A 17,046-nucleotide genomic window follows, 5' to 3' on the forward strand; every position below is an offset into this window, starting at 1 on the left:
TACCATCATGTACAGGTTCTGCATAGCGTGGTCGGAGAGGTGGTTGTGTGTTCTTTTTTTTCCAACCGGGCATAGCTTCAGGGGCGCGAGCATTCCATTCTGCATTTGCATTGGAAAGATACCCCTGTGGAGGACGCAAATAAAGAGTGGATAGGGACATAGGGACGAAGGGACGAGACATCGGGGGAGATGGCGGATATCGCAGACGATGGCTGGGGCAAGACGAGCAATGCGTTGGTCGCCGGGGGGGCAAATGGTGTGGGACGTGGATAGCTGTATTGGAAACAACAATGAGATGGACTGATCTTTCAAGATATTGCAGAATATGAACAGCTGTCCAACTACACTCTCGAGGTAGTTCTCGAGATCTCTCAGAAGCAGCATTCTGTCCGCCTCTTACATCAACGAGGTGGTCAACATTGGAAAAGTGACCGACTGCGCTTCCTCTCAACGCTCCACCTGTGCTCGGTACGAGTATGTCGCTCCATGACCGGACGAAGACATCGCCTTTTCGGACAAGGACTCCATAAAGAGCACATAGGCTATGCCATCCGCCCTAATTTCGTCCACCCCTGTCCGGACACTCTCCTGAACTGGAAATTTTCCAGAAGGGAGATTCGAAGGGGAAAGCGAGATGACCGATTCCAAGATCCTAGTATTTCCTGCAGTTTGACGTCCAGTCGATGACACGCTGACCGGCCAAGATGCATAGCGCATGTAACATGGGTCGGACAAAGCAATGTTAGCAACGATTTGACACAAATACAGCAGTCTTTTGGACAAGACGGATGGAAGTGGCTTGCGTCGTGCATGTAATATGATCCGTTGGCAAAGAGGCTGAAGGCCGTGGGAAAAGGGGGGAAAGGCCCGTGCGTGCCGGACATTACGGAAAAATCATAATCCGTGACTCAGCGGGCATCCTGTCTTTTACCACTCTTGGAAAGGCCCCAAATGGGACTGACAGTCCTGCATGCAACCCTCTACGACAACATTAGTCGCGCACACGGCGATGCCGTATCGACCTAGACAACAGCACTGATCCCTGTTGAACACTAGTCGAAGAGATGGCCTCCTCGGATGCGCTGCAACTGTTGCGGTCCTCAATTGCAGCCTCCAAACCCCCAACCCTTACAAAGACCTCAGATCCTGCCACCGCCGAAGCAAACCAAACAGATTCGTTAGTCGAGGCGACACACCTCTACTTCACACACCCCGCCTCACAATGCCTCCCTCTAGACACGAAGACACGGTTTACGTCGCAGAATCCGGACACTGCCCAAGTTGATCTACGCAGCATCTTCTTCGCCTGGCAGCAAAAGGATGTTCCAGTGCCCGAGTACATTGCTCGCGCAGCCGAGCTCGACAAGGAGTTACCCGAAGGCCACAAAGTGCGAAATCTGATTTTTGTCGAGCGCTTGGACTTGATCACCTGGCTCGAAGGAGCCTCGGAAGAGTCGGAATACATCAAGCCCATTGAAGGCGCGGCTGCTCTGGGAGATGCGGTCAACAGGGCAGCTGATGTTGCTGGTGGTGCGGCTGTGCCTACAGTCAGTGGCTCGGGGGTCGGTGTTACACAATCCGCTGGTGGGAGACCTGTCAAGGTGATCGATGCGCGGCTGCAGGCAATTTACAACGGTGAACGAAGGATGGGCGATCACAACACAGTGTTACGCGGGATCAAGCCCTCGGTAAGGACTACACCCACCCACGTACCAATATCCATGTGCTAACCCTTTTGACAGGACTTCTCACATGTCCGTAAGCATGCAGAAACCTTCCTGGGGCGACGAAAAGGTCTCCCTTCATCTTCACGACCAGGTAGTCTTCCAGCAAAGCCAGCTCAACTGGCCGCTCGACCTGCCGCAAACTCGTCCAAACCACTTGCATCGGCCGTGTCCTCGAAACGATCCGACCCGATCATCCTCCTTTCTCCATCCGCATCGTCTTTGCTCCGCATGTCCAACATCAAAACATTTCTCGATACTGGCCTGTATGTGCCCCCGGACCATCCCACCCTGTCTACCCAAACCACAGCCAATCTGCTGCACATCACCCGCACAATGCATTCTCTGAGCGAGAAACCGTACCGCTTCATCCTCGTCGATTCTCCCGAACACTTCAAGCCAGATTACTGGTCCCGGGTCGTTGCTGTTTTTACCACCGGTCAGATATGGCAATTTCGAGGCTACAAATGGCGAGAACCACAGGAGTTGTTTGGTCACGTCCTTGGTATTTATGTCGGAGAGAAGGGTCTACCCATCCCGGCTGAAGTTAAAGGGTGGGGATCCAGCGTCAAAACCTTTGCTGTCGAAAGGTGGGATGAAAGAGCACACGGACAAAATGTTGAGCAAGAAACGAGGATGTCACGACGGTGGAGGGATAGAGAGACTGTAGAGGAGGTGTGGAGGTCTATCGAGGGATACATGAGAGGCAGAGGGGAATGGAAGCGATGATTCGTCACATGTGCTGTCAAAGGCTGCATGATCGATTGGTAATCTTTCGGAGAGCCTTCCAACTACTGGATTCAAGCGAATGCCTCCTTTGCGACGATGTCGACCGGATACTGTGGCCTATTCATTCTTCTCTGTGGTAGCCGTTCACGTGCGCGCACAAAGTGTGGTTTAGGGAGGGCCGCCCACGAGACCTGCAGCTGAGCGGGAACCAAGGCACCGGGCAGGCCGACCATGAAATGGCTGCATGTGGTACCCGGCTGGGAAATCTCGTTGAACACGAACAAAATACTTGCGAGATTCTTGGTACCTGTCCCCGCCATTCCCTGGCGACACTCGTTTCATCCTCGGACTACTTCGAGCATGGCAGTCTGCAGTCAACGCTGGGTGATACAACTGATTACCCGGTGTTGGATAGGCAGGCAGAGTCAACTTGGCTCAGTCTAGGAGGGTCTAAGCCACCAAAAGTGGCCTGCGGGTTTTGTCAACCAAAAGACTCTGCCGCGGCTTTGTTTCGCGGAATGCAAGTCCTGCTGGTGTTTGCGGCGGCGACGACGATGAGGCAGACGAAGCACTGAGGAGCATTTGCAACGGGGGTGCAAGCGTGTGTGTAGCATTCTTTCTTTCTTGCGGGGGAAGATAGAGAGAGACAGACACACATATATAAACACACACCCAGAGAGGCCCCTAGAAATGGTCGCCGTACGCCTCTCTCACACGAGCAGGCACAGACAGAAGATAGAAGCCATAAAGAGCCAGCTATCCCCAGTGTTAATATTGTCTTTTCCACCCAGGCTACACCGGTGTGTGTCCTAGGCGGCATTATTGGCACGAACGCTGCCTATACTCGGTTCTCACTATGTATGTAGTTCGGAATTCTTTCCCGTAACTTTTCTTCTCCTGGCCTGGCCTGACAGCCTGGCTCCTGTTTCCTTCTTTTTCGCTTCTTTTCGCTCCACTTCAGCATGCATCAACTCTGCGTTACCCTTCCTTCACCTACGTACGTACGTACAAGGTACCTAGGTAGTTACTGTACATGTATACAATAAGTATGCGTATGTATGTATACACGGCCGCACATACATACATACCAAGTAGTTCGCTGGATCTTCCTAAACCTCCCAGTTCCCGTTTGATCGGCTCTGATCACCTCCGAATAAAATCAAACCGAAGGATACAAAGTATACCCCTTTTAAGGGTAATGGGGAAAGACGGACGGGCAGACAGACAGATAGACAACCACTCAGAAAGGTTCGAGGTTCATGGCTCACGTTTCTCGGTTAACCGGGTGGACATTTAGTATCTACTATATTCACCCCGTATAGAAAGCTATGCCTAAACACAATATTCACAATGGACCTCCAAAGTCCCACATTCCTCATCTCTGCCGAGTACATACTATGTATCAACAAGGTTCCTCTCCCTAACCATAGCGCGGGACTGTTGATGATCCCCCCTCCTTCTCCATATAGGTCAAACCACAAAGCCTTTCCATTTCCAAGGACATCGGCAAACTCTTTTGCAGGCACGAAGAGAAAACCCTCTCGTCAAACTTCCGGTGCAGATTCGGAATCGGATTCAGAAGATACCCAACCTACTGGCAGCTCTGGAATCTTCGGAGGAAGAATGACCTCGGGCACATGATTCCGGTTCAGCTCCTCCTGCTCCTCCGGGGTCAAGGCTTTGAAAGCGAGTCGGTCGCGATAACGAATCTCATGACGAAGCTGTTCCAAGAGTTTGAGGCCGATGCGACGTGGCGTCCAGGGCGGGAGGGCCATGGGGAGCCAAACCCCGTGGAAAGGCGGCGGGGTTACTCGTCGACGGAAGCTCTGCAGGTTGCGGATCGCAAGGACAACGGCCCTACATCCAGGGCAGCATCTTCTCGAGACACCCAGCATGTCGCGACCGGCCTGGAGCTTGCCAATGACTTGCGGCGAGACGACTATGTCGCGAGACCTGAGACACTGGGATATTGTTTCGGGACTTGGGTAAGTGCCTCCGAATACCCAGGGGAGGGTCAGGGCGTGCAGTGTGAGCAGCATCGTCTCACAGTGGACAGCCCCCGTGAATTTCGCCTCGTCCAGATCGCCGTGTCCGTTCCGCTCCAGCCACATTGTCAAAGCACTGCGATTGGCCTCGGAGTGCCATACGAGTTCTTCCAGTTCCTGCCGAACGTTGCACAGGTCGCGGGAGCCTCGATCCCAGGGTGCGACCCTGAACTCAATCGTGTGGACCTTGACCAGGGGGACCACTTGCCTCAAAGACTTGGATCGCCATGTCCGAGATGGCGCCCACATGTGAATGTCCCGGGCGGCGTCCTGCTGAGAAAGCAGGAGCTGTAGCCACTGGAGGCACGCGTTGGACCAGTCCCAAGTCTTCCCGTCCTCGATCTCTTTCAGGGTGACGACGTGTTCCCCCTCCAGGTAGGGACTGGCTTGTTCGATCCCTGGTTTAGGGGCCAGGTGGGCGTCGTGCTTGGGCTCGCATATGCGGGTCACCCACTTGAGTGTGAGGCGGATCTGTTCTCGAAAGCGGGCTACAAAAGCCCACAGGAAATGCATGATGGCCTCCAGAGCATGGATGGCTTTGCTGAAGGCCGCTCTATCATCAGTTGCCTGTCCGGCCCAAGGAGGCTGAGATAGCTTAGCACGAGTCAGCGCCTTCTCTATACCTCGCAAGAGCGTGCATAGAGCCCCGTAAAAGAAGCGAGGTGCGTTATATTCGCTACTTTCAGATTGCTTGTGATCGGCCTTGCTGATGAGCTCAAGCTTCCTAAGAAAGGTTTTGAGCTCTGGCCCCTTGCCCTTGGGGAGAGGGGCAACACCGTTAAACCGCTCCTCGTTGGCCTGGGGGGGCGTGAGTTTATCTCCCGCGTCGGCGAACGAGGCTGGGCTCTCTCCGTCCCCGTCCTCATACCGGAAGACCGCGTAAAAGTTTCGAACCCTCGCTCCAAAGTCAAATACGTCCTGTAGCCGCTTCCGCCCGACACAGGTCATGAACACTGAGAAGTCCTCCCAGGCCTTGTGCTGCGCTTCTTGGCCGATCTGCCTCGGGGCGTGCTTCAACAGTGTCAGGGTCAGCTGGACGGCGAGGGCCGGAGGGACGTCGCCGCCATGTTTCTCTAGGAGGTCGAAAAGGGATGGTAGAGGGTCTTGTACAAAATCGGGAGGGACCGTGTACCGCGTAAATCCCACCCTGCATCTTTCACCCTTGGAAACGTTGGGCTCCCTGAGGTCGGTCTGAGCATTGCCCTCCAGTGACCGTTGGGCGCCTCCAGCAAAGAGAGCGAGCCCGTGGCTGGTGAACCCACCAGGCAAGATTGCAATCGCCTCTGAACCCCCACCGTCGACGGATCGCAGGAAGCTGTTCAGAAGCTTGTGTTGGGAGTTCTGTTGTGCCTCCGCTGCCTCTGAACAGATACTTGCGACGAAGTTGACATGTGCCTTGCCGCCTTCAGCCAGCCTCTGTGTCCAAGAGAGGATCTGTGTCAATGTGCGAATGGTGCGATGCTCCTCCTCACTGAGGAACTCACTTGCGAAATCGAGGTTCTGCTGGGGAGACATCTTGTATGATTGTGTTGTGTCGACGTGGATGTGTATGGAGAGAGATGGTGGGACTTGGTTGAACAAGGCTGAGAACCCCTTTCAGGATGAAAGCTTGACGAGGGTTTAGAGACAAGGAGTCCCTTGGGATCAGTCTATGGCTGTTCGTGTGTAGAAGATGAGCTTGACACCAGATGTAAAGGGGTAGATGCCGTAGTCACGCAGGGCAACTGGCTATTTGTATGCGAGGAGGGCGTTGTGTGGATCGAAGAATGTCTTCCACAAGGTCCTCAAGCGCAAAGCTACTCCCCACTTTGCAGCTCATCGAACTCTTGACGGTGACTGGGATGTAGGCGATGCCATATATGTTGGAGGTCATATGCCGTAGTCGCTCAAGAGGACGAGGTCCTCAAACCATGAACCAGCGGGACAAGAAAGTGCGAAGCGCCACAGCCATTTGCAGCCAGGAAAGAAGGAGTCAGAGTAGGACCCTGCCAAAAATCAAGCAGTACGAACCAAGAAGAATCTTTTATTGTAGAGATCAAAAGCTGCAAAGTCTCTCTGTTAACATCTGCGTAGGTTGGGTAAGACGAGCTCAGGACGGCAACGAAGACCTGGTAGACACTGGGCATCAGCTCGGATGAGGCCTGAACCAACACCACACCATGGGTTCAACCGGTTCCAGATAGAGCATTTTCGCAGCCGCTATCCATTCAGGTTGTCCAAGCTCCTATCCTCGCGCATTCTGCACCAATCTCCATCTCTCAGAGTGACTCATTGGTCCACTGACTGCTGAACGCAACTCCACTGCGAACGAAGAGCTGCGTGATCGGGCACCGGCGCTCGGACTCGGCGACAAAATGCCTGAACTTTGGATCATCATTGCCGCCTTTGATGTCGGTTTGGACTTTGACCGTCAACACGACCTTCTCCCAGTTCGGGTTGCCCTGTTCGCCGTTGACCAGCACCGCGGTGGGCAGGATGCCCTCGACCGCGACGTCCCATTGCCCAACCTTGATCTTGTGGTCCTTAGCAACCACGGATCCAGTCACCTGGGTACAGGAGCCTAGACTGGCCAGTGAGTAGGACACGGGTGACGGCGACGAATCGTTTCCTCCCAGAACTTGGTAGGTGTCGGTCAGGATCTTGTATGGTTTGCCCTCTACCTCGATAGTTTGTTGCGTGCCGGTGCCTCGACCATGGATTCGCACCGGGAGGCTTTGAAGCACGGATGCAGAGCCAGAGAACTGGCGGAAAGCGACCAGCGGACGTCGAAGAGGGGAGTGTGTCTGTCGTACGCTGAGGGTGCGACTCGCTGCTGCTGCTGCGATCCGACTTTGGAACATGCTGACAACTTTCGAGCTGGTGGTCTAGTATTCACAGTGTAGATGGCGCCTCAAGTCTCTCGTTGGGTTGCGACGTATTGCTTAGATGGGAAACAAGAAGGCTGACAGCAAAAGACCCTGGGACCAGAGCAGAGCAGGGGTATCCCTATCCGTGACTTATATGGATCACTCTTCTTGTGCCCGAATGATATCCGTGTAAACCTCTTCTTGGAGTTTTGTCTTGCTACATGATATTGCGCCATTTTCTGTGCAGATGGCGAGGTTAATGGCTTACTTGGCGGATTGGCAGAGTGGGTGGCAAGGCTGGGATTCTTGAGATGGCAGAGCTCTGGGAAACCAAGACAAGGCTGGTACTAAGATCTGACACAAGGGACATGGCAAACCTAGACTCAAGTCCTCCCAGTCTTCGAGGTCAAGATGACCGCTGAGGAGGAAACATCCGGGGAATTGTTGCGCCTTATGCTGACATTGCCACAGCCTCGTGGGTTTCTGAGGATTTACGGGGTAAACAGGCGAGATGGTTCGGGATTCACTTAGGCTTCACAGAGTGAGTGATACAGCTGGTGTCCCGATATTGTTACAAAAATCCATGGCCATAATAGGCCCACTACAGAGATCCATTGGGCTTCCTCTTCCTGTTCATCTCTGGCCTCGGTTCACACAAGCCGGCACTGAACACCGGCGAAAGGCGAGCGGCAAACAGCGAATCTTTTAGGTAAGAGAACGGGGGTTGCGCACGGGCATTGCGCCATCTCTCCCTTGCAAAGCTTACTTTACTATGCCTCTTTCACATCCCTCGTACAAAGTAACTTGGTATAATATATTATTTCTACCCAATTGGCCGTGCGGAGCAATTCACAGCGAGCGACCTCGGTCGCATCCTCCCGCAAATGGATGATCCTTACAAGCACATAATACGACGCCACCGGGATCCCGGCACACAGAGCGGCAGAATACCATGAAGAATTGTCTGGGGTAAGTACGAGGTAGAAGCTAGAGTATTCAACTTTTACTTTTTCCCTTTTCAAACGTTATGCCTTCAGTGGAGAGCAGGTCCAGTCCTTGACCTTTGGCCACCTGCTTACAAGCTGGATGAAAACGTTTGCCTGATAGAGATATACTCTTTATACTATGCTTGTTCGTCCCGACGAAAAGAATGACGAAGACCTGTCGTCATCGTCCATAGCTCCACAGAATGCCTGGGATGCCTCGGAAAAGACACCAGGCACGCCAATTGCAGAAGCCGAGGATCACGTCTCACAACAAGAGCCTCCTCAGCAGCAGACCTTTGTACCTCCCAACGGAGGGTTTGAAGCGTGGTTGTTGGTCTTTGCGGGTTTCCTGGTCTTTGCCAACGTCTGGGGCATCGTGAGCACATTTGGCGCCTTTCAAGCATTCTTCATCAGAGACCTGCTCGCCAACGAGTCGGCGTCGGCGATATCATGGATCGGTAGCGTCCAGGCGTTCCTGGTCGTCTTCACGGGCGTCTTTGGCGGGCCCCTGTTCGACCGCGGCTATCTCAGGTCGCTCGTCTTTGCCGGTTGTTTCCTGACCGTCTTCGGCATGATGATGACCAGTCTGGCCAGGTCCTACTACCAAGTCTTCCTGGCCCAGGGTGTTTGTGTCGGCCTGGGGGCGGGACTCTCGTATGTGCCGACTTTGGCGCTCATCTCGATCTTCTTCACCACCAGACGGCCCATCGCAGTCGGGGCTGCGGCGGTGGGCTCGAGCGTGGGCGGCGTCATCTTTCCCATCATGTTCCGCCAACTACAGCCACGCATTGGGTATGGCTGGACCGTCCGCTGTATTGCCTTTATCAACCTGGCTTTCGCAGTGCTCATCTGCCTGATTCTTGGTAGACACAAGAAAGAGGGGTCCACTCAAGCACGGTCTCTCTGGGATTTGACCGCGATCCGGGAGCCCGTCTTTCTCTCCTGGGTCGCCTCCTTGTTCTTCCTGTTTTTGGCCTACTATATCCCTCTGTTCTTTATTGTCTCTTGGGCACGCTGGGTCTTGGACACGTCGGAAGACATGGCTTTCTATATGCTCGCCATCTTGAATGGTGGATCTTTCCTCGGCCGCACGTTCCCATACCTTCTGGGCCAACGGGTCAAGCCCATCTACACTCTGATCTTCTCCGCCGTCCTCGGCACCGTGCTCATCTTCTCCTGGATCGCCATCCACAGCTCGGCCGCATTTATTGTTTGGTGTGTCCTCTGGGGATTCGTCGCCGGGGTCTTGGTGACGGCTCCGACCTCGACGATGCCGCATCCTGTGATATCACCAAATCTGGGGGTGATTGGCACCAGGATGGGAATGGGCTGGGTAAGTCGCCTTTTGTCTTTTCGTACCTCTGTCCCCAATTCGGACAGGCTTTCGCACCGATACTGATACTAACTTGACCTCCAGAGTGCCGGAGCCGTTGGGTCTATCATCGGGTCTCCCATCGCTGGAGCCCTAGCAAACGTCGCCGCGGGAAAGTTTCTCCACGCGCAGATATTTGTCGGTGTGGTCATGGCAGCAGGGGCGGTCTTCTTGGTTCCGGTGCTGATTGCAATCGAGAGGCATGATCGTAAATCTAAGCGTTGATCTTGGTGATCTTTGTTTGTCGACACTATCATTTGAGCGTTATTGTAACAGCGCATTATGTTGGAGTTGCATTTTTGGTGTGTCGAGTCTTGCTCATGTCACGATCTACCTCGAATCATCACCCTGCATGAAGGGCTCTGGAACAGTGTGCCGATAACCAAGGTTGGGGGTAGCAATGAGGACAGGAGTCGAAGTCTCGAGGCCAGGCTAAGCCCACGGAGGCGAGCTTGACGATCAGGACTGGGAATTCACTGTGCTGCTGTTGAAGTACATGTGGCCTTACAAGATCAGCAGGGTAGTCCACAGGAACAGGAAGTTCTTTGCTAGCAATAGGGCGAGGGATAGGAGCTGATGAGTTCCCATGGCAGAAGGAGCACATCATGGCTGATGAGGCTGATCCTCCTCGACAAAGGAGAACTACACATCTCTCCTGTCTGTTCAAGCCTTGAGATCTGCCCTTTCAATCGCACAATGTCTATCCCCTGGACATCTAACAACTTCAACACTGCTGGAGGACATCCCTTGAGGTATCAACAACAGATACCGCAAAGACCAGCATCCTGGACGGAATCCTTCCCTTACGAGCTAGCATCGAACGGACCTGCGTCCTAAATGGCATGGCTTGAGGACGAGTAGACGAGGGAAAGAGAGAGATCGACAGCCTTTCAGATAGCACTGAACAATTCATCCCCTGATGAAATTCTGCCTTGCGGCCCTTTCTGCAGCCGCTTTCAAGGCATCAAGTAGCATCGCACTGTTGCACCGACAACCCTAGTCCCTGCAGCTATGTGCACTAAAGGGTGTTGTGATTCAAGGGCATCGAGGATCCTGGGGACTTGTGAGCTGTCTGCTCGCAGGCTCAGGTCCATATCTATTGGCGTGGTGATTCAAGTCCGAATGCAGGTGGTCACCATGACACTCGCAACTGCGCTACCTACATACTCGTAGCGAGCTGGGTGGATGAGGGGTCCCCCAGTGCCCCGTTAGGTGGCCGCCAAGGTCGCACTAGGCGTCAGTTCGCGCCCCGGGCCACTTCCGCGATCAGGCTGAGTTAGGCGATGCAAAAGCTTCTCGTGACCAGAACATTTGTTTGCTGGTTGTTCTCCGATGGTGTTTCTCACCACGAGGCAGCCCAAACCCGTCCGAATTAGAACACCAAACACATCCAAAAGAGGTTCAACTCGTCCACAGCGCGACTATGAGACTCGATGCTTCCCAAGCAGACAGAGCATCCGAGCGAACGAACCTTTACCAATTCCATCCCTTCAAGCCCACGATGGCTTTACACGGCAACTCCTTGCCTAGCAGAATTAGCCAGGCAGAAATTGGCGAAAGCGGAGAACCCAAGAGATATGAGTAGCACGAGTAGGCTGAAGATCCTTGCAAAAACATGGCGGCCACGGCACAGTCTACCTCTATACTAAGGCTGAGTTTCATTTCCCTCCTGGAGACCGGATGCTCCCCTGCCACCTTAGTCCATGCAAACACATCGGCTGCCGGTGCTCAAGTTGTGGGACGACACGTTCCTCGTATCTTCTGCTGTCAGCAAATTGACGAATCAATCGAGATGCCCGGATGCCCTTGCAGGGACACAACACCTTTGCAAGTGTTTCAGGGGATTGCAACGTGGTCTCGTATCTGGCCGGGGTTGACGTCTTTACCGACTAGGGAAATGATCGAATTGCGCCTTTTCTGTTTAAAGCGTAGCAGATGAACTTTGGTGTCCACTAGCCACCTGAATCACACCTTCTGCGAGCAACCATCACTACTATCACCACGGACATCTTGCCTCTTAATTTTCGTCTGTACGCAGTCTGCTTCCTGGCCTCAGCATCCCCCTGAATCCCCGCCCCATTCCTTGCAGTGTCCGGCGCATGTGGCTTTTCGAGACGGTCAGTGATTGCCTAAAGAAAGCGCCCTCTGGGAAGGCCACCAACTTACGGTGTGGGATGGCCGGAAGTAACAGATCACTGTGGCTTGCAGTTTACTAGGGGAGGAGACGCTGGGCTCTGTCAGAGAATGTTCCTTTGCCGCGTAGAATGTTTGCTCACCCATGTCGGCCGGATGCTCCGAATCCACGCGAGAAAGAGGCAGACGACCAATATCCGTCCCTCACCTACTAATCCACTCTTATCTGGGGCCGAGCACATTGATGAGCAAGGAAAGTCCGGGGCTTGACGCAAGATAACGCGCGCTTAAGGGGGCTCATTGCCCAGTTTCAGCCCGTGGACATGTGTTCAACCCACTAGGCCTCAGCATGGCTTGCAACCAACCGTCCTGCTTGCCCTCACATCCACTTATCCCAAGCGATGCATGGATTCTACCAGGGTGGTGCCATGCGATGTGGGAGTACCTGGCCATCAGAGTGAATATTGGGACGTCTCTGGCACCTGTTCTGGCACAACCTCTTCACTCATCGCCCTCAGAAGCTCACACGAGGACTTTCCCTAAACACATGAGAAAACACCTGTTGGCGGTCTAGCCATGGAGCCCTTTTGTGGCACATTGAGTATCGTTGCTGGTGTTGCCAGCATAGTCTCCGTCATTGGCAAATCGGTCGCCACCTTGACGCAACTCCGCCAGAGGTATCGGGAGGCGGAGCTCAATATCAGTCTTCTAACAGGCCATCTTCGAACAGTGCGGACTGCCCTCCTTCAAGTCCAGAACTGGGCGGAATGTCTCTCTGGCGACTCTCAGCATTACCAGCTGATGATAGACCTCGGAGACGCCATCACCCATTGCAAGTTACTGGTCGAATACATCGACAACCAGATATCAAAATTCCAATGGGATGACGAGGAGGAGCTTCTGAAGGTCGGCAGCAAAGTTCTCTATCTTCTCGAGGACCAGGCTACCAAAGACTGTCTCACCCGCCTAGATCATCAGATTAATGCCCTCAATCTGTGCCTGACGGCGTTCCAATGGTAAGGGAACCAATCCCATCTGCAAGCCAGGTATTGACTAGAATAGTCGGACACCGACCGATCAGAAACGTTTGCTGGTGAGAGATGAAAGCAGAAAAGTCTTCAATCGAGCCAAAGACGATGCCACGTCTCTCGTCGGCTTCCGCGACTCTGCCTCATTCGCCACGTTCAAGACAGGTCTTTCTACTGCCTCGAAACTGTCAAGGACGTTTGACTTTGACGGTCTCCTTCTTCGACATAGAATCTATCAGAACACTTTTCGGTCTATGCTCAGGCGTGCCAACAGCCCCACAGAAGATCGGGCTGGGGAGAAAGGCCAACGGCGGGCCCTCTCCGACACGCCTCTTTTCCAACTCAAGAGCACTGCCCGCGACTCAGCCAAGATCGACTTGAGGCTTAAACAAGACGCCCGCAAGTTGAGTAGAGAAGTCAAGATCCTTGCTGTCGGAGACAAACATGGGAGATCCGCCGTCGTCAAGCAAATGCGGCAACGATATGGACAGCCATACTCCGAGTCAGAAGTCGAACAGTATCGTCAATTAATCACATGTCTTTCCCTCAAAGCTCTTGTGGCCATTTTGGACTACGTCAAAGATATTGGTAACGGCCTCGTCAGTCAAGCCAGCAGAGATCATGCGGACATCATCAGAGACTTTGCCGAGTCAGGGGGACCCGATTGGAAAGTCCCTGTGGGACTCGCAGGATCCGTCAAACATATCTGGAACAATTGGCACGTTCGACAAGCTTTCTCGGTGATGCAGCAACATGGACAGACTGCTTAGTACGTTATTCCGTCTCTGAAAGGCTCAACAGCTGCTGACATTTCTACAGCTACCTCAGCGCGATCGAAAGGATCTGTCAGGCCGACTACACCCCTAGCAATATGGATATCATCCAAGCCCCCGAAGCAATCGATACTATGAAAGAGACGGAACTCACGATGAACTCGTCCACACTGCGCATTATCGAACTCAAGGAACAATCTGCGATGAAGATCATCTCGCAATTCGCAGACGTCCAGTTCTGTCTCTTTGCCATCGATCTCACTTGCTATGATCGATATCTTGATCACACGCACAGGTCGAATGTGCTACTGGAGAGACTGCAAGACCTCAAGGTCATTTGTCGGTCGGAGTACTTCTCCAAAAGCATCATCTTGCTCGTCCTGACCAACGCAGCAGCCTTCAAAAAACGTATTGCAACGTCGCCGATGAAGTCTCACTTTGAGGACTACAAGGGTGGCAACGACGTCAACGCTGCCACGAAGTATATTTTGAAGAGGTGCAAACAAGCCAACAAGTTGGACCTGCCCTTGTTCTGGCACATTTACGATTGTGCTGTGGATCAGGGTGAAGCTGAAGCAATGGATCACTTCTTCATGCAGTCTGCGGCAAGCATCTCGGCTGTGTCCTGGCTGAGGGAAATGGGAATCGGGTCGCCATGACCAAGATGTGCGATTGGACTTTAAGATAGCTCTAAGCATACTCGACAACAGCAGGGAAGCCTTGGTCGTCCTCAGCAGCCACCAAGATTGGACATTGCTGGTAAGGGAGGATACAGCCAGAAGCCAGAGCGGGACGACATTTTGTACACTAGTTTCATTCGTTTTTCTATCTTAGCTCGCTGCATATGTAGTGAATAATCTGTCACTCACCCACAGACGGCAGAATACCTGTCCTCATAGTACCATTACCTGCATTACCAATGTGGTTCATGTTTAAATGTCTAGGCACCTAGAGTGGCACCCAGTGGCAAGGTGGGACAAGGTGTGCAAGGCTGGCATGGCCGATCACGCCCCGATGTGGCGTCATCGATACAGTAAAATACACAAGACCATCACGCAGTTTTTACAATTACTCAACCTCGAAGTTTTGTCGCAAGCCCATTTATCGTCGCCGGGCAGCGTGTCTCTGCTTCGTTTTGTTTCTGATCTCTTCATGATATCTGCATCTTCCTTCTAGAAGAAGTCTGACTCCGCAATTTGAACCATGGCGACCCTGAGCCTCCTAGAGGTCCCCTCGGAAGAGGCCTTCAAGCAACACACATCGGCTGCCCCTCCTTCACACCTGCACGTAATTTACTTCCACACTCCCTGGGCGGCGCCCTGTGCACAGACAAACGCCATCCTCTCCGCCCTGGCCTCGACCTACCCTTCATCCCGCGCCGCCGATCTTTCCTTCCTCTCCATAAACGCCGAAGAACTGCCCGATGTCTCCGAAGAATACGATGTGACCGCGGTGCCGTACCTGGTCCTTCAGCGAGATGGGAAGACGCTGGAGACTGTGAGTGGGAGCGACGCAGGCAAACTAAGAGCAGCGGTTGAGAGACACGCTGGCACTGGCTCTAACGCCGCCAATGTCAACGGCAACGGCAGTGCGTCGGTGCCACCGCCGCTGAAGGCGGAGCCACAGAACCACGCGCATACGAACGGAAGTTCAGAGCAGCCGACCTCGACAAAGGACTCGGGCTCTTATGTATCTAAGCCTTCAGATTCGCAGGCCGCGTCGGGGGCCGAGGCCACAGAGGAGTTGAATGAGCGGTTGGCGAAGTTGGTCAAAGCTGCGTAAGTTTCATCCTACGGATTTGTACAAAGGATACGGTCGACTTTCTGCACACATCGAAAGCGTCGGTCGCCTAAGAGAACAGCTCTGCTGACAGTGACGATGTCCCAGGCCGGTTATGCTCTTCATGAAAGGAACCCCCAGTGCGCCGCAATGCGGGTTTAGTCGACAGCTCGTCAGCATTCTGCGCGAGAACCAAGTGAAATATGGGTACGCTGCAGTCACTACTTCCCCTTGACGCCTCGACTTGGATCCCGGACATGCGCTAAACGTTGTGTGTGAAATAGATTTTTCAACATCCTTGCCGACAATGATGTGCGCGAGGGCCTCAAAGTGTTTTCCGACTGGCCTACTTTTCCGCAATTGTATACGAATGGGGAGCTCATCGGTGGGCTTGATATTGTATGTTTACCTTCTGTCCTCCTGGTTTGAATGGTGCTGATTTGATATGTGTGTATAGGTCCGTGAAGAGCTCGAAGCCGACCCGGACTTCTTCAAGCCTTTTAGCGCAACTACCACCGCGTAGAGCGGTCAGCCATTGATGGATTTCTCACTGAGCGGACCCTCGTCAAAATAGCTGGACACTGTGGGCGAGTCATTAATGAGTGTTTGGTGTCGTCAATACAAATGAGAAGAATGAAGAAATGTGACATTTGAAAAACTTCTACAAAAAAACAACAACAAATTTCTCTGTCCAATGTGTATAGGGGGTATAGGAGACTATGATCCTTTTTATGTGTTTCTTAACTACCTGTATAGGTAGTTGCTGTTCTGCCCGGTTCATAGCGCAAAGGCTGGAAAAGAATGCCCAACAAGAGTCTTTTCCGTACCATAGATACCTACCTAGTACATATCAATTTCCTTTCCGATCTTGTCTATCTACACTGTCTGACTGTCTACACAGTCTAGACACCCAATTCGGTCTAGAGTCTGCGCAATCTACGCAGTTCGGGGCATTTTTGTCATGAATGTTTCTTTTTTATCTTCAACCTGTCTAGAAGTATACTCTCATTCGTCGTACTTGGTTGATCTTTGACCTTTTGACCACCTCTAACCCTTTGTCTGACCGTTGTCTTTTGTGTCTTTGTTGTTTTGCCCAAGAAATATACACTCTCAGGTAAAGGGGTATCCAGGTAATCATACCATAGCATCCAATGTAGTCTCGTGTAGTTCCATGCAACCAATGAGACGAAGAAACGGAATCTGTCAGATATGGCGATATGGCGGATATGGAGGGAGGGCGACGATCAGAATTAGAGGGAGTGTGGCAGTCTGACTGTGTACGAACGACGGATTGTTACAAGTACAGAACATTTACTTCCTCCCCCCCCCCCCCCCCCGCGTCTTCGTTGGAATGTGGGTTCTTGGTGACCAGCGCATTCTGTTTCACCTCGTGGACAGGGCATGGCATGGCGTTACTCCGAGAGCTTGCTTGTCAGACTAGCGATAGGGGAAGGCACGTGTCGCGCCATAAAGGGGAGAGAGAAATGGCTTCGTCTTGTAAGGCTGTTAGGGAGCGCGGCCTGAATTTGTGGTCGTGAAACAGACGGTCGCCTATTCTCCCGGGGGTTTTCGAGAACGGTCACACATGTTGAGGCGGCGGCAGCGGCGTGGAAACCAGATATGACGATCAT

The 17,046-nt window shown here is 52.9% G+C and overlaps 6 protein-coding genes across 6 annotated transcripts; 4 read left to right on the top strand and 2 right to left on the bottom strand.

Moving 5' to 3' along the window:
* Nucleotides 1-1,064: 1,064 nt before the first annotated feature.
* On the top strand, nucleotides 1,065-2,453 carry AYO20_01387 (hypothetical protein; the record flags this gene model as incomplete). The annotated part of the gene is made up of 2 exons (XM_022639693.1): nucleotides 1,065-1,688; nucleotides 1,743-2,453. The coding sequence occupies 2 exons, from the start codon at nucleotides 1,065-1,067 to the stop codon at nucleotides 2,451-2,453; spliced, it is 1,335 nt and encodes a 444-aa protein (XP_022504529.1).
* A 1,544-nt stretch (nucleotides 2,454-3,997) lies between these two features.
* AYO20_01388 (hypothetical protein) lies at nucleotides 3,998-6,013 on the bottom strand (the record flags this gene model as incomplete). The annotated part of the gene is made up of 1 exon (XM_022639694.1): nucleotides 3,998-6,013. The coding sequence occupies one exon, from the start codon at nucleotides 6,011-6,013 to the stop codon at nucleotides 3,998-4,000; it is 2,016 nt and encodes a 671-aa protein (XP_022504530.1).
* A 743-nt stretch (nucleotides 6,014-6,756) lies between these two features.
* Nucleotides 6,757-7,338, bottom strand: AYO20_01389 (hypothetical protein; the record flags this gene model as incomplete). The annotated part of the gene is made up of 1 exon (XM_022639695.1): nucleotides 6,757-7,338. The coding sequence occupies one exon, from the start codon at nucleotides 7,336-7,338 to the stop codon at nucleotides 6,757-6,759; it is 582 nt and encodes a 193-aa protein (XP_022504531.1).
* A 1,131-nt stretch (nucleotides 7,339-8,469) lies between these two features.
* Nucleotides 8,470-9,927, top strand: AYO20_01390 (hypothetical protein; the record flags this gene model as incomplete). Its single annotated transcript, XM_022639696.1, has 2 exons — nucleotides 8,470-9,663; nucleotides 9,748-9,927. The coding sequence occupies 2 exons, from the start codon at nucleotides 8,470-8,472 to the stop codon at nucleotides 9,925-9,927; spliced, it is 1,374 nt and encodes a 457-aa protein (XP_022504532.1).
* Nucleotides 9,928-12,411: 2,484 nt separating this feature from the next.
* On the top strand, nucleotides 12,412-14,295 carry AYO20_01391 (hypothetical protein; the record flags this gene model as incomplete). The annotated part of the gene is made up of 3 exons (XM_022639697.1): nucleotides 12,412-12,851; nucleotides 12,898-13,632; nucleotides 13,683-14,295. 3 exons carry the CDS (start codon nucleotides 12,412-12,414, stop codon nucleotides 14,293-14,295), a joined length of 1,788 nt encoding a protein of 595 aa, XP_022504533.1.
* Nucleotides 14,296-14,839: 544 nt separating this feature from the next.
* AYO20_01392 (hypothetical protein) lies at nucleotides 14,840-15,938 on the top strand (the record flags this gene model as incomplete). The annotated part of the gene is made up of 4 exons (XM_022639698.1): nucleotides 14,840-15,414; nucleotides 15,524-15,622; nucleotides 15,700-15,814; nucleotides 15,873-15,938. The coding sequence occupies 4 exons, from the start codon at nucleotides 14,840-14,842 to the stop codon at nucleotides 15,936-15,938; spliced, it is 855 nt and encodes a 284-aa protein (XP_022504534.1).
* Nucleotides 15,939-17,046: the final 1,108 nt, after the last annotated feature.

Source organism: Fonsecaea nubica (assembly GCF_001646965.1).
Source record: "Fonsecaea nubica strain CBS 269.64 chromosome Unknown Scaff5, whole genome shotgun sequence".
NCBI classification, from domain to species: Eukaryota; Fungi; Ascomycota; class Eurotiomycetes; order Chaetothyriales; family Herpotrichiellaceae; genus Fonsecaea; species Fonsecaea nubica.